General features: G+C 36.8%; 1 protein-coding gene across 3 annotated transcripts; it reads right to left on the bottom strand.

Moving 5' to 3' along the window:
• Positions 1–1609: 1609 nt before the first annotated feature.
• LOC111250385 (uncharacterized) lies at positions 1610–9074 on the bottom strand. Of its 3 annotated transcripts, none has more exons than XM_086986081.1 (6): positions 8614–9074; positions 6708–6937; positions 6008–6116; positions 5752–5865; positions 5385–5535; positions 1610–4885 (listed from the first exon to the last, which is right to left on the bottom strand). In XM_086986081.1, the coding sequence occupies exons 1-4, from the start codon at positions 8691–8693 to the stop codon at positions 5835–5837; spliced, it is 450 nt and encodes a 149-aa protein (XP_086842207.1). In that variant the 5' UTR covers positions 8694–9074; the 3' UTR covers positions 1610–4885; positions 5385–5535; positions 5752–5834. The 3 variants fall into 3 exon arrangements, with proteins under 3 accessions (XP_086842207.1, XP_086842206.1, XP_086842208.1); XM_086986080.1 differs by having other exon boundaries at positions 5385–5518; positions 8614–9073; XM_086986082.1 differs by lacking the exon at positions 5385–5535.
• Positions 9075–14894: the final 5820 nt, after the last annotated feature.

The following is a 14894-nucleotide window of genomic DNA, read 5'->3' as shown; positions in this document are numbered from 1 at the left end:
ATAGTTCAATTGAGAAAAGCGCTGTTATGTTTCAAGAATTTCTTAATCCCTCCTTGTTTAACTTCCTTATTTTGTCTACCAGGACTCCGTTTTACGTTATGTCATAAATTTTCATAAATTTATATGGAAACCTATCGAATACGACGGTTTCATATAGAAGATGCGTTTCATATAGAACGTCCTTGATGTACTGACATCATAAACATTTGAATCCATCAAAGATGACTCAAACACGGGCCTCAAACATTAGTCGACTACACAGATAACGGGTGCTTAGTTTAGTTTAAAGCTCAAGTAAAAGACTCGGTCATCTTACGATTAACGACAGTGCCCATCTTTGTGGGGTCTATGCTAAAGCTTATTTCACCGAACTCCTGTAATGTTACTCGCAGTATCCGAGAGTTCAAGATGGATTTTGGTGTATTTACGTATTGATGCTTGCGATTTACACAAGTCTCGTTTGGTTGTGCATATATGCCCATATTAGTAGATACGTACTGACCGACAAACATCTCTGCCATTTGGTATTATTAATGTTTCTTTTTTAGACATCATATGCCTTTGTCGTGTAAGTTACTACATGATTTCAACGACTTGTTTACATCGGCTGCATATAAGCTGCGTTACCATTCGTATTGGCTTACTACCAGTTTGATATTATCCACTCCGGTGTTTCTCGATTATCCAAGTGCTGGTTTAAAACCCGCCAGTGACATATTCTACACGATAAATGGTAATTGAAATAAAATTATCCATTTTAGTGAGTATAATATTATCCGCTCCACTTGTCGACTTGCTTCTTATCTTAGATATATTAAAAGCTTCCTGCTACTACCGCTACGACAAATGCCTAAGCAGATCTTGTCGATTCAATCGATTATTTTCAATTTTCGTGTACTCACCTGGATATGGCAAAATGTCCGGCTTCATCGCCCGATTATCGCATTATCCGAAGCAATTCTCTTTGATGTTTGGTGGTAATTGGACTGGTGGTTTGCCAGTGACACTCGTGCACGTTATTCATGCAACCGTTTTAATTTCACACAGCCGATATAATTGCTCTCCTGCGCCTTGCTTACAGATAATAGCTATTTGATCTATGTATAGGACGCGGTTGTTGTGATATCGTGGCATTACAATATATAATAACAATAATAATATCGAACATAGTGTCTAATAAATCAGTGTTCAGTTAGCGAGATTTTTCTGTCGTGTTGTGAACAGCAGTTTTCAAGCACCAATAGCTGCTCACAGTAGAGCAAAATGTGGCAGCTAAATTAGACCTGTCCAACGGAACAACCGCCTCACTTTGAAGCGAGGTGCTGACGCTGCCAGGCTGAATACATAAAGAAAGTACAAAAAGAGGCTTGTTAGTTGAGCAAAAGTAGCTAACGGTAAGTATTGTGACATTAACACTGCTGTTATGATTCCGCTTCCGACAAGATATAATATGATTATAGTAGCAATGTAGTTGAAGCTAATATGGTTAATACAGTCGCTATGATAATTATAATTAGTATTGTTATTATTCTCCTTAAACGGTAGTAATAGTGAACGCTTATTAGTCTTAGCTGCAGGCGATCGTCAAGATTTAATTAGGATAAAAAAAAAAAGACAGACGATGCTTTTATTATTATGGAGACGAAGATAGTATACAAATGTATCGGCAACAGTTGCTGGTTGCTTTTTTGCAATAATTCTTTACGTAGTTATGGCTGTAGTAACTGTTGTTCATTATGCGGTGGTTGTGTTGTAAAGTTTGGAGCGTGATTGTTGTTATCATTATTATTGCATAGAGTTACCAAAAGTGACGGAACAGAGCGGTGCACGCCGGTACCGATATGAGTCTTCTCCATTTTAAAGTTGCTTTTCTACTTCCTAACTTTCCTAACCCAGCCTATTGACGAGTGTGGTCGCCATTCTAATCCTCATTATATTGTTAATGTGAGATTATTATGATTAGCATCACTTTCTAATTATTATCGCTTCATATTTGCAGTAGTCATTTGTGATAATCGCGTTATCAACTTTACAACAGGCTAAAATATCATTACCATAGTAATAATAATAATAATGAATGTTGTGACATACATGTGACGTACACTGTGGCTGGTGGTAATTAGTTGCAACTGGAACTACATCAACCGGTTCCCGGCGCGGAGTAAGAGCAGTGACTTAATTATTTTTATTACAGAGTAGTATTTAGTTGTATTAATAATAATAATAATGCTACTAATAATAGTAACAATAGTAATAATAGTCATAGTTGTAGTAGTAAAAGATTTACTTTGTGACAATGTGAGCGGGCTTTTCGTATCATTACTGTTCCTCTTCTATTTTGTCGGGCCGCGTATTAATTAATTGAATATTGATTAGCACAGCATCTTCCTCTCGCTTTCTCTCTTTCGCGTAGTATTTTTCCTCTTTCTATTTATTTTATCGCAATGGTATACAAAAGCTAGCACGACGAAACGTACAAATCTAATTAATCCAGTAGTACCAACTATATTATGTGAGTAATATATGCAGGTATTATCATGCAGGTTACGTTATTCACGAAGTTTATACGACGATTTCTCTATTCGTCGTAGTTGAGCGTTTCCGGAGTGAGTCAGTGAGTTAGTCAGTCAGTGTGTGAATATTAGTTAGATATAATGGTTAGTTAAATTCGCATCGGTTGGTTGAATCGTCGGCTTGCTGAATTAACTGGAGAACAGTTATGATTGTTTGACTGATCTTGATGGTTATTGATTATCATCCTTGATTGATTGCCTGATTACTTTATCGATTCACTGGTGCTCTCGATATATGAGCGTCCTCGGTAGCTTGGCGAGTTACATTGCTGTCGATGGATTCGGCTATGAAGGCCTGCCGTTTAGAAGTGTGAAAAAAAGGATAAAATGTCCGTTTAGGAGTTATCTTGGCAATGGGTCAGAAAAGGACGAACTGCATACACGGGTTTGCATTATATTGCATTGCATATCAAAATGAAATCATACCCTATAGTAAAATTAAATTGGGAATCGAATATAGACAACAATAAAAGACGATCGATGCATTAAGTCCGATCATTTTTTATCTTTTAGAACAAAAACGTATTAAAGAACCAAAAAATATAATGAAATTACCCCGTGAAATCAAGACTGTATCTTTAATTAAAACCACGACTGTGGAAAATTAATGTTTCTGTGTTATGGGACACGAGGTAGAGTCTCAGTTTCGTTTTCAAGAATATAATAATCACAGAAACGGCGGTACTGCATACGCGTGATGCGCTTAGATGGGAAAATTTTCGCAAATGCAAACGTGCAATGGTTTGGATGCATGGAAGAAACTTGTGGAAGGATAAGAGGCTTAAACAACAAACATTGGATTTTATGAAGGAATGACGAAGTCTTTTCTGTTTGGGTGCACACAACTACTGGATATAAGAATAGTATGCTGACGAATGTCTTACCGTTATGCTGGTGCTTCATTCGTGATAATATCAGAATATAATTTTATTCATCGAGTCAACGCGACTTTTCGATATCAAAACACTTGTCATAGTTTGGTTACAAAAATAGACCTCTTTCACATAGATGTTTTCCACGGGTTCTAAAATATCCTCATAGGTCCTCCTTGGTGGATGGCTGCGATGTCTCTCTTCTTTATGGAAAATTCTATTTCACAATTCACATAAAATTCAGGGCTTGACTGAATTATACGATCATAGAGAACTATAATTATGTAACGTGATTTCGACCTGTGTCAACTTTTGTTTTAGGATTAGATTCGTCTTATATTTAAGGTAATTAATTCTTATTGTGTTTAATTTATCATAAGGCCTAATTCGACATGGATTTGCATTAAGGCGGAAAGATATTTACACTATCCACTATAAGCCTAATGCATTGGCCTAGCATACCATTGATCCTTAAGCAACTGGTTGAACATATATTTGATATCGTTTTAACTTAATTGATACAAGATAGGTTCCAACATAAAATCTTCATTTATGACTTACAAAAGTGACTTTAACAATTTATATTGAATGTAACTTGTCTCTTTGATTAAAATAGCCGCTCGGTATTGGGTCAATAACATGAATACGATTGAAATTAATCGTTTCGGCTAGCTATGGACCGATATTTCGACACTGAAATTGAGACTAATTGGCAACAACATTGATTCAGTGAACTACCTATATATACGGTAGTTTCTACCCCAATACATCTTTTGAGGAACATCGTTGAACCGCAATATGACCTTCAGTTTATAAAATGATATGCGTTGCTCAGAGTATTATAGATTAAGTTGTCTAAAGACTTCAAATTTGCAAAACTAACTAATAGAACTCCTCTTATTATTATAATAAGCAGCGAAAAAAAACTGTCACCAGGTATGGATTTACATAATCTCAAATAAGATGCTTTCAAGGTTGCAATTCCATCTGCTTGGCTTTTCCAGCGCTTAATGTGGCTGAGCCGTTCGCTGCTAACAAGACCGTCAGGTAGAATAATTCCATGTTGAATTTAGGATGACGTCATAACGTAGAGTCAGCATGCGATCCTGCTTTGTAACGTTGTTGTTCTGTCATAACTCGCCCGAATGTATTTATAGATTCTTACATAACTCGAATGATATGCAACTTGCTACGTCGCTTAAAGAAATCAAGATGTGACATAGTCATAGAGGTTTTTGTCTCGTCGGATTGGTTTTCACTTGTCAGTGACGCGATTTGTTTGTTAATGTAAATGATAATGACGAGATGCTCGATGCCGATGAGAACCATTTTTCGTTGTCGATGAGGCACTTCGGCGAGACTTGAGGTAGGCTGATAGTGCCAAAGAGAATAATATGAATTTTGAATGAAGATTTTGACGATGACCGTTACGATCCATGCCTGTTTCAAATCAAGATGTAAAGCACGGTAATCAATTTTACTATGGTTAAAGAGTTTTAAAATGTTCTTCATAACCCAGAATTCCAGGGTATTTTCCTGAAGGAAAGGCAAATAACAGTAACAGGGTTCACTGCGGGGGGACCATTTTTAATCTAATATCTGCACATATATCTTGCTTCATTTAATGGCATAAAAACTGTTAATGCCTCAGTCAGGTTGCTATGATTAGGCAGAGAGAATAATAAATTGGATTAATTACTTTTTATTGTAGGCTCATATATTCTGAGGTAAAACATTAGTTTCGAGTAACAGTTGTTGATTAGAGCAGTAAATACGGCATCTGACAGCGTCCAAGTAAAGGACAGATTAATTGTTATATATCCGTGATATACCAACCAGTTGCAATATTTGAGTCGAGGCTGTTAAAGAGAAAAATATAACTCGTTAATAGAATTTCAGACCAGAAATATCCAAACAAATCTGAAGAGTTGATGCTTACTGTAAAAAAGATTTCGAGCTGCCCTCCGATGGTCCTGATTATGTCGATAGGGCAGCACTACTTACGTAAGGCTTGCCTCGTATCGTCGTCTGATCTGTGCTAACAATCTTCAGTTATATTCGCAGCAGGATGCTCTGAAAGGCGTAATAAACTATAGAAGACTAGCCAAAAGGAACGACTGTTTTCGGTGTGACTACTCGGAAGCTATCATCGTATTGAGCAACATGGAACCAATTCCCGAGCATAGGATATTCGTAATGCTCAGAGGACAATCGCTTCACATGAAAGCAAATACTCTTTGGCTCCAGATGTCTTAGATGATTACATATAAAAAGCTGCTATAGCTTGGGTTGCTAGTTATACTTACTTTTTTTCGGTTTTTGTGCTCCTCGTCTTCCAACAGCTTCACATCCAAAACTAACGTCATTGCACGTATCTTCATCATAAGCTTCAGCTGCTTGCATAGCATGACATCCCACAGCTACAACCAATTTGAAACGCAACCGAACGTACACAGTGCATATGTATGTATGTGGTAATTTTATTTTCTATTATTTCTCTAATATAAATTGGCTTACTGATTGCACATACAGTTTACACAAGATGAGATATTCGCGACTCACTGTAATGTTGTCCTTTTCGGAAAGCAGGAGTGCGAAACCGGGCAGCGAATCTTCAATAAAGTGTGTTCTAAATCATCCTCCGAATGGCAGAGGGCGTAGAGCTGTTTGTCTGCAAATTCAACATAAGCACAATATACCACAATATTTCGGAGCGATATGAAAGCGTCCGTTTATTCTTACGTATTAATTAAGAATTTCCTGACATGCAAACGAACACCTCCGTATGAAGGAATGTACACAAAAACGGGGAAGTTAAATGCCACCGAAAATAATTTTCGGAACGTGTTGCTATGTCAATGGGCTTAAGTTGAGTCTGTATTGTAAATCTCGGTTGTGCAGATTAGGAACCTGAATATCATATAGTACGGACATTTTGATAATAAAACTTTTGGGTATAATGATAAATAGCTTTGAAAACCTCATACCGGTCGATTGCACCCCATATGGCTGTTGCTCACGTCTAACGAAATAAAACCATTCTAATCTTGCTTTCTGTTTGTAAGGCCTCTGTTCCAAACATAATTTTACGATTATAAAATCAGCAACGTGTTTAGTGTATGTAGTGGTTGAATCTCAGCACTGTGTAGCACTGAGTAACTAAAATAGCAAAAAGAATTTAGAATTATTAGAGGTCCGTGCTCAATCATACAACACAACTTGATAAGACAATCAAAGAGGACGACTTAAAAAATGCTCCTACCGTTCTGTATGCATTTTCGTTTGCGCAGCTCATTGTGGACGACAAGATGCGAGTTAAGCCCTTCAACATCGTCACAGGTAGCTCGAAGTCTTATTACAAGCGAAGTTCCAGTGCTCGAGGCCACAACTAATTCTGCCCTTCGTTGTCGTCTTAACTGCTGACGATTTTTTAATTCTTCTAACACCAAGATATCGAGCGCAAGGCGCGAGTTATCTGGACTTTCTGTCATACTACGAGTGAAAAACATATTTTTCTATTATTACTAAAATATGTACCAACTCATGTTTGCAAAGGCAAAAATTAGTCTGAAAGTTCTTAAACGAACTTTAAACATACCTAAAGAAGATTGTTATTTTATTGAAGTCTGAACAGAACTTTAGATTGAGACTCTTGCTCGTTTTTGCGTACCATACACGTAGATTATTGGCTAAGACCGCTAAAGTCGCCATTAACGAATATATAATACATATTCGAGAATATGGTAAAAGTTAGCCAACATAAATAAAGGGCAAAGAACAACGAGAATCTTGAAGGTATTCACAAGTTTTCTTAATTCTCCACAGCAGATAGTTGACTGTTCGAAACTTCCAAATACAAACGTCTAAAAGTACCTAAACTTTTATTTTGTAATACATTCTAATTTAGTAGTAGACAGCGACATTCGATTCTTTAATTGCTTTGCATGTGCTAGTTCAGTAAATTCAGTCTTTTATGTAACTCGGTGCCCACTTTCATTTAATTTCATTTAAAAAGTTAAAGACTACATTAACATAACCAACGCATTCATACTTATTGACTATAAGATAGTATCATACATAATTTTAATATTTTATTAAAACTTTTTTAATAAAAAATATTTTCTTTAAATGAAAATTAATTCTGCACTAAGGTTTATTAAGATACATTTATCAGGACAACGTTTAACGAAGCACGACTAATGGGTAGATGGTAAGTTGTAACGATTATGTTCTTTTCTATTCTAATTCCTCATATGACTTATATATATACCATGGATAATTAACTGGAAGGATGTTGTTTGTAGAAGTCATCGTCTGTGTGAATGTAAGCCCTTGCATATCATCTACTGGGATATTTTAGCTAATAAAGTCACACCAAATTACGAATTTTCACTGATGCTAGGTACATCTTCTTGTGTATCATTGTTTCGATCAATGAAAACAGTGAACTACATTTTCACCTGATTTATAAATCCAGTACCAAAATATTTTGCTACAAAAATAATTTCAAATTAGCGATCAACTAAGCTGTAAAGTACAATATAACTTTCCTTCATTTATATCGAGTATCCTTTGCTGTAAGGCTAAACAACTAAGACGCTTACCATAACCACGCAAATACCATAATTCATTTATATCGAACATCTATTGACCAAACTTATATATAATGAGTCACAGCGGAGACATAGCGCGCGTTTTTGATCTTAGCTACATCCTATTCGTCGACTCGGTCGCCGCCATGATTCGCGAGTCATCATCGTCAGAAAAACACGATTTGGCTGATACCGTTTTATTGTGGGGGGCAATCTATGCGATCGTCTCCTATGAATAAGCCGTATATTGCACGGCTATACAACGTCGCAGTTTATTCCAGTTGAGAAATTTGCCAGCTATTTTTTTCTTGTGCAAAAAATATAAAACATAATTAATGTACAACACCGTTGCACTGCGCACTCTCTTCGAAGGACATCTACCAGAAATGTCCAGTCCTATTTTGTCTGTCAGTATTAGGGCAAATTTTGGGCGACGGTGATGAAGCGGGCGATCGAACGTGACTCCACACACGGAACGGTGTGCGACCACTATGACGACGAGCAAGTCGGACCATGATGTTTTTTTACGAATTCACCATAGAAGGTTTACGAGCATAATTCCAAGAAAGGACTCACTTGGAAAGCGGGCATTCTTCCTTCACCTCCATGTCCGAAACGGGTTCATGAAAAACTCTGGCACCACGAATTACACCCATGCTGATTTCCCTACACGGGACCAGTGACAAGTTAGGGATCGATTGCAATAGAGAATACGGAATACAGCTGTACACCAAGTGAAAAGTCCTTTTTGAGGGTCAAGGCAAGAGTTGAGCGCTATTCATCAACGACTCATTACTATGCAAAGAGCTCCATTTAGGAGCTCCTGGCAACTTATAACTCCTGGCGTAGGGTTATGCTAAAAAGGGGTCTAGTTTTAGCGGAAGCTGTACCAAAGGCTACAGCTAAAACTGGAAACAGTGGTTGTCTATTAACCTAGCTAGGGCACAAGTTGGGTATTGCTCATGGAAAGCTCGCATCGCAGCGAAGAGCACCATCAGTCACAAGAGAATGGACCATTAGGCGGACAGACGGGTCCAGGCGGCCAAACAACAAATGCATTTGTTGTCGCCGAGCGCCATCTGGCGGTGCTCGTCAAACACTGCGCTCTAGGAGGGATTTTTGTATCGCATATAGCGCACAAAGGCAGCTATCATTATCATTAGACAATTGTGAATTGGTCGTGAATAAACCGAGTATAGTACTTGGCTGTGGATGTAAATCTTCATTAAAAAAACTTTCCAACGAGCTTAGATAAGCGAAGTAGGATTTTTTGATAGAATCCATATGAACTTTCGGCTTAAATTTTCTTCTGTATTCAAATGATTGCCTGCGTATATTAAAGTTTTAGACTCTTTAGAAAAACTAATCTGCGGGTATAATGTTTTAATAAACGGTGAAACGGTGAATTTAAGTGCATTCAGTTTCATCAAGTCTTAAAAGTGAAAAGCGATGCTTGCCATAGTTTTCATTAGAGTTTAGGTTAGATAATCATATTCGTAATGAAACTAATAAGACTCTTTTCCCTATTTTTGAAACGCAAATTTTTGCTTATATTAGAAGCTTGCAAAAATGTTTCATCTTCCAGAATAGTATTAGGCGCACCCTCATCTAAAATGTATTCTAGCAGATTGTTTGTGAGAAACAAGCAAATGCTTACAAAACGATTAACGACATGTTCAGAATTTATTTTATGTTCCGTATATTATGTCCACTCCCGACCAACCTGTTTGGTCTCTCTAAAGGAAGCTACAATTAATTACTTTCTAATCGTTCTTTTAGAGGCACTTTACATTTATTGCTTTAACGTTCACTGTACAGGCTTCCTAAAGAAATTGTGATTTTCAATCACATGGCTTGGTAGGCTCCGCCATGCCGTTACTAAGTGTTAACGACTCATCAATATTTTCTGTGCCTTTGACGTTGTAAGGTATCCAGCCTGACGGTTTGTTTGGCCAGAAAACGATTACAGTCATTTAGGCTGATTGCCCCACTTCCAATAGAAAAATTCGGCGGCTTTCTACCGTTCCAACAACTGCCAGTACGCTATAACTTTACGCGAAATTAATCATGATCCGATCAATATGGAAAGAGAGGAAAACACAAACCATCGTAGAAAAGCCATATGGTATTCAGTCTTAAGTTACTTTCTCACCACGACTACTTCTTCATGCCTTTAACGAAATCGTTTACCGTAAGAAATATGATAATGATTATGAATGTTATTACGAGCTTGGCTAGTCATCTACCAAGAAAATTTTAGTAACGTTGAGTCATTATCTTACACTTTTATCTGGTCTCTGATCCGTAAACATACATTGTAAGGAATTCAATATTTTTTTTGCAATCGGCTATTTTCGCATGGAGTGTTGAATCATTGTTGACAAAAAATAGTAGCTGACTGATTTACGTTCTTTCGATAAATATTTCCTTTCCGAAAATGAGAAATAAACTTCACCTTTTTGTTGCGCGCACAACTTTAGCAGTATCCCTTGCAACTTCTTCGCTCTGTTTTTTTTTTTTAGTTTTTTTTTTAGAGTTTTTTTTTTAGAGTTTCGTGAGGGATGGTCGTTCTGTTTAGAAGTGTGATGACATCAAAGCGAGGCTGTTATGTTGTACTACCTCAATTATTAGGTAAACAAATACAAATGGTGGGATGCAACACAAGCTGTGAGCGCTTTCTTTGAAAAGATAATATTTCGCAGCAACGTATAATATCCATTCATTACAGATAATAAAAAACATGTCATGTTTTCATTTTACTATCGTTAGGGTATAAGCGTTTCCATTCAAGATGTACTTCTTTAATCAGCAGCTTTAGCAAGGACCTCGCTTCTAGAACCTATGAACTATCTATGAGCTTCTAGAAAGTGCATTTCTTAAAAGTGCAGCACAGCGCGCTTAGTTGAATCTGAAATCAAGACTACGGTTTGCGATTAGGCCGCTAAATTTCATCAAAAATTAATAAGAAGACGAGTTTTGTATCTGCGACTCTGCTTTTGGTTTAAAGCAGTAGCTAAAGGCAACAAAGAGTCTATTTGATTGAAACAGGATACGTCTTTGTTAAAGCCTATACATTCAATTCGGATTACGGAATCATATATTTTAATAATTTTGTGAAAGTTGACCATTGTAACTGCCATAAAACAAGACGCCATTATATTTTTGAAAATAAGAAATCAGGATGGATAACTAAAACTATGCCAACACTGAAAAAAATTAGTAATGATTTAGCGGGTTACTTATGATTATTCTGTATATTTTTGTAAAGTTTGCGGGAAGGCATTACTCAGTGTTTGCAAATCAAACAGATCGATATCTGGGCAATTTAATTGCATACCAAACAACAGATGTTATTTGTTAAGTCAAAGCTATTATATTTGGTTAAAAAACTCATTATATATTGTGTAAGTGTATATAAACAGTTTTGTGTAAGTGAAGGCCGCTCGTTGTCCTGCTCCGGTTCTTCCTGATTTTCGACTTGTCGTGGTGAGGACGGCTGAGAGTCAGTTATATAAAAGTTTTAGTAAATTCCACATCCTTAAGATTATTACAGATTGTCAAAAATGTTTCGTAAAAATGCAATTTAACTGTCTGAGCTGGAGCTAAGGCTTATAGTTTAGATAAAACAACGTTAACAAGCTTACGAAGAGCAAAGAATGTGTTTCAGAACGACACATTTTAGTTAGTCAATAGGACACAACAAACTGTGAAAAAAAAAAGTGATCTCAAACCGCAAAAACTTACACAAATAAACTGTATGTAATTTGATCAAACGGGCTGCTGCTTTACTTAATTCGAATCGAAGCCCTTATCCCGCTATAACTAATTGTTTGGCCTTCCATGCAACCTGCTGAGGTTGAGTGAGTGCAAGCTTGGAAAAGATGCAGTCAAAAGCTGTAGCACCATCCTCCAGGTTATATCGACTGCGGTAACGGCAGCGTCGGTGTTATTCAGCGGTCCTACTACACAAAACAACTTAATGCGGGCATAGCGTAAGCACAATAAATGAAAAGAGTGCAGAGTTATGACAAGGAATAAACGATTTCAGCGAAAAGATAGTAGTAGTGCTGAAAGAAGTCGCAATTTTGTGCCGAGGACTTCATCTAGAGACTACCGCGAATTCAACTCTCTATCGAGTGTCAAAATATTTGATCTATTCATGCAATGAGGTATATTCAGCCGTAATGGACCATACTTTACTGTTTTTTAGAGCGTGGACATGACCGAGAGAATAATGATAACAATAATAATTTTGTTTGTGTTTTCAATAAAGTTGAGTGCGAGGACGCTAATATGCAACCGAAAGCCACGTAGTGTGGGACGTTCTCTAGTACTAGGGACGCTTAAGTTGGACGATGAAGCTTTGGTAACTACATTGGCATAACCTGAAAACGTCTATTCTTTCTCGCCGGCATCCGTCACAGTGGCCCGCCGCTTTGAATACCTTTAAGACCGTTGTTTAGCATACCCGCGGATTTAAGCTACGTTTTGATCTGCGCTGGGGTTTTGACGCAGTCCTTTATTCACCACTTAGGGACGTGCTAGTAAACGTCCAGCAAACCTGGTCTTTGCGCCGTTCAGGCATCCCGCCTTATTCGTCGATGGAGCCCTCCGAGGTGACTGGCAACCTATAGTCAATAAACATTCTCCAGATCTATTCGAAATAAGGCGCAGTAGTTAGTATGGAGCAAAACTAAATAGCTGCGATCCTTTCGATTCCGCAAATCACAAAAGACGTGAGTACGATTAGCACAACGAAACATCAGGATAAAGTGACGCATTTTTTTTTAGCTAGGAATAAGAGAGATCGATACTATAGACATTAAAGAAGTCACCCATAAAGTACAACCTTTCCAATAAGGATAATCTTTGAAGGGACAAAAGCATATATTATTTATAGATTTGAGCCATGAAGGACAAGAAGTAATAAATTGGAATGGAAAAACTATGTGTTAGGCCCACAGAGTCTCGAGCAGCTCCCTTCCATTTTCGTTTTTTCGGCTTGTAACTGTTAGTACTCTAAAGAACACATGGAATTCCTTTACGTGTATTGTACAATGACGGCTATTTGAACTGTGAAATAAAGGCAACACTCAGGACATCAACGGTAGGTCGTTTTTCCAAAAAGTCCAGTTCAATAAATTAATCTATTGCTAGCATGAAGAACGTATATAACAGCTCTATAAAGATCTGTAAAAGTGGCTTTAGAGCTAAGGACAGTACATGGAAATTTATCTAGGATAGATCGTTTTTCAACACAATCGGAAGGTTTCGCCTATCATGAATGTTTCAGCGTGAAAAAAAAAAATGCTAGAAACCGAATACGGTGGGTTTTTCGTTTTTGTAGTACTGAAATAATTTTTTTTACACTTAAGTTTTCGCTACAAAACTAAATAGCCGCTTTAGAGAGAATGTCGGTAGCGATTTCGATCGCTCAAGTAAGCTGCAATGGTGAATTTTCTTACGCTTTTGCCGTTTTAGGGCCTCGTATTTTTGAAATTTTTAGTTTCCTGTGAGCCCAAAATTCACTTCCGTTTGATTTCTATGTATGTAGCATATTTAAATTTTAAATGAGTTTAATTTTTAATGGTTTCATGCCTATTAATAGAGCTTGGTGTACGGTTATTAGTAAAAAGCTATTATTTTTCATAATACTCTACAGATCGATAATTCACTTCTGCATGTCCTATATAGCGACGAATAACCTGAAGTAAATTTGATTTTCAAGGAACTTTAACCGATAGCAGAATAAAAGCAACTTTGTGTATGTGCCATCGGTGGTGACCTGACAAAACTAGCACAGAGCTTGTTAGATTACCTCGGTATTACGATAGCACCTATAAATAGGCAACGAAAGATTTGATTTATCAAATCAACTACCGTCTAGATCGTGTATCCTTGTAATAAAATCCTAGAGTTACATCTATTGCGTAATAGCGCGTCCAGTTCGGCAAATAGCCGTTAGCTCCGTCTTGTCCAACCTAGGTTTCTACAGACATGGCATTGATTGCAATTGTTTAAAAACGCAACGGTCCATGACACTCGAGACAAATTCCCCTGTGCACGCCGCTGGGTCCTGTTTTTATATTACCTAGTTCGACTAATCGATGCCTGTTACCTCTAAGCATGTTTACTACTTGTATGGCTCTGCGGACTATGAGTAATTAGTGATAGCTACAAATAGCTACTATTAATTTGCAGAGTATCAGATAAAGTTAGTGAATCACGTTGATTCCTTCAAAACAAGGACATTTCTAGTCCGTCTCAGCAGAGTAACGTGAAATAATACATAAATGAAATAAAACATTTCATATATATATATGGTATAATTATGTTCTTATATGCTAATTACATATAATATGGTACAATTATAAAAATATGCGGTATAATTATGTTAATTTATTTAACTGTTAGTTGTTAGATGTAGCCTTTAGCCACGATGTTCAACCGCGTTCTACGTTATTTTTTCAACAGATTCTGTCCCATTTTAATCATCTTTAACGCCTCAAAGACTTATATATGTGTCCAGACCATCTTTAAAATGACAGTAACAACGTTTCTAATATTTTTTGATATGTTTTAGAAAAAAGTTTTGTATATGGTAAAAATAAAAAAAACCTGATAATGTCTTAGGAAATTTTATCCTAGGAAGAAATTCGTTCTTAGTCAATTGTGTCAGAAATGGCTAACAATGTTTAAAACATCTGAATGCTTAGCTTCTCGAGCTTTACATAATAGGCAACTTTTCATCCTTCAGAGAATAAAATATAATGTTTCCTCCGGTAAATGGTAGAACATTTTTTTGAACGTTACAGGGTTTTTGCATCGTTTACTTTATTTTTAAGACGATTTCATGT

The sequence above is a fragment of the Varroa destructor genome, unplaced genomic scaffold, assembly GCF_002443255.2.
Source record: "Varroa destructor unplaced genomic scaffold, Vdes_3.0 BEIS01000004.1, whole genome shotgun sequence".
NCBI lineage: Eukaryota > Metazoa > Arthropoda > Arachnida > Mesostigmata > Varroidae > Varroa > Varroa destructor.
The sequence above is the reverse complement of the archived record's forward strand: the minus strand, read 5'-3'. Positions and strand labels throughout refer to the sequence as shown.

Excerpts from the sequence above, each read along its gene's own strand:
- LOC111250385 (XM_086986081.1), bottom strand. The coding sequence starts at position 8,693 with ATGGGTGTAATTCGTGGTGCCAGAGTTTTTCATGAACCCGTTTCGGAC. Across the intron at positions 6,117-6,707 it reads ACGAAAATGCATACAGAACG|ACAAACAGCTCTACGCCCTC; the intron begins GTAGGAGCATTT and ends TTGAATTTGCAG. Across the intron at positions 5,866-6,007 it reads CCGAAAAGGACAACATTACA|CTGTGGGATGTCATGCTATG; the intron begins GTGAGTCGCGAA and ends AATTGGTTGTAG.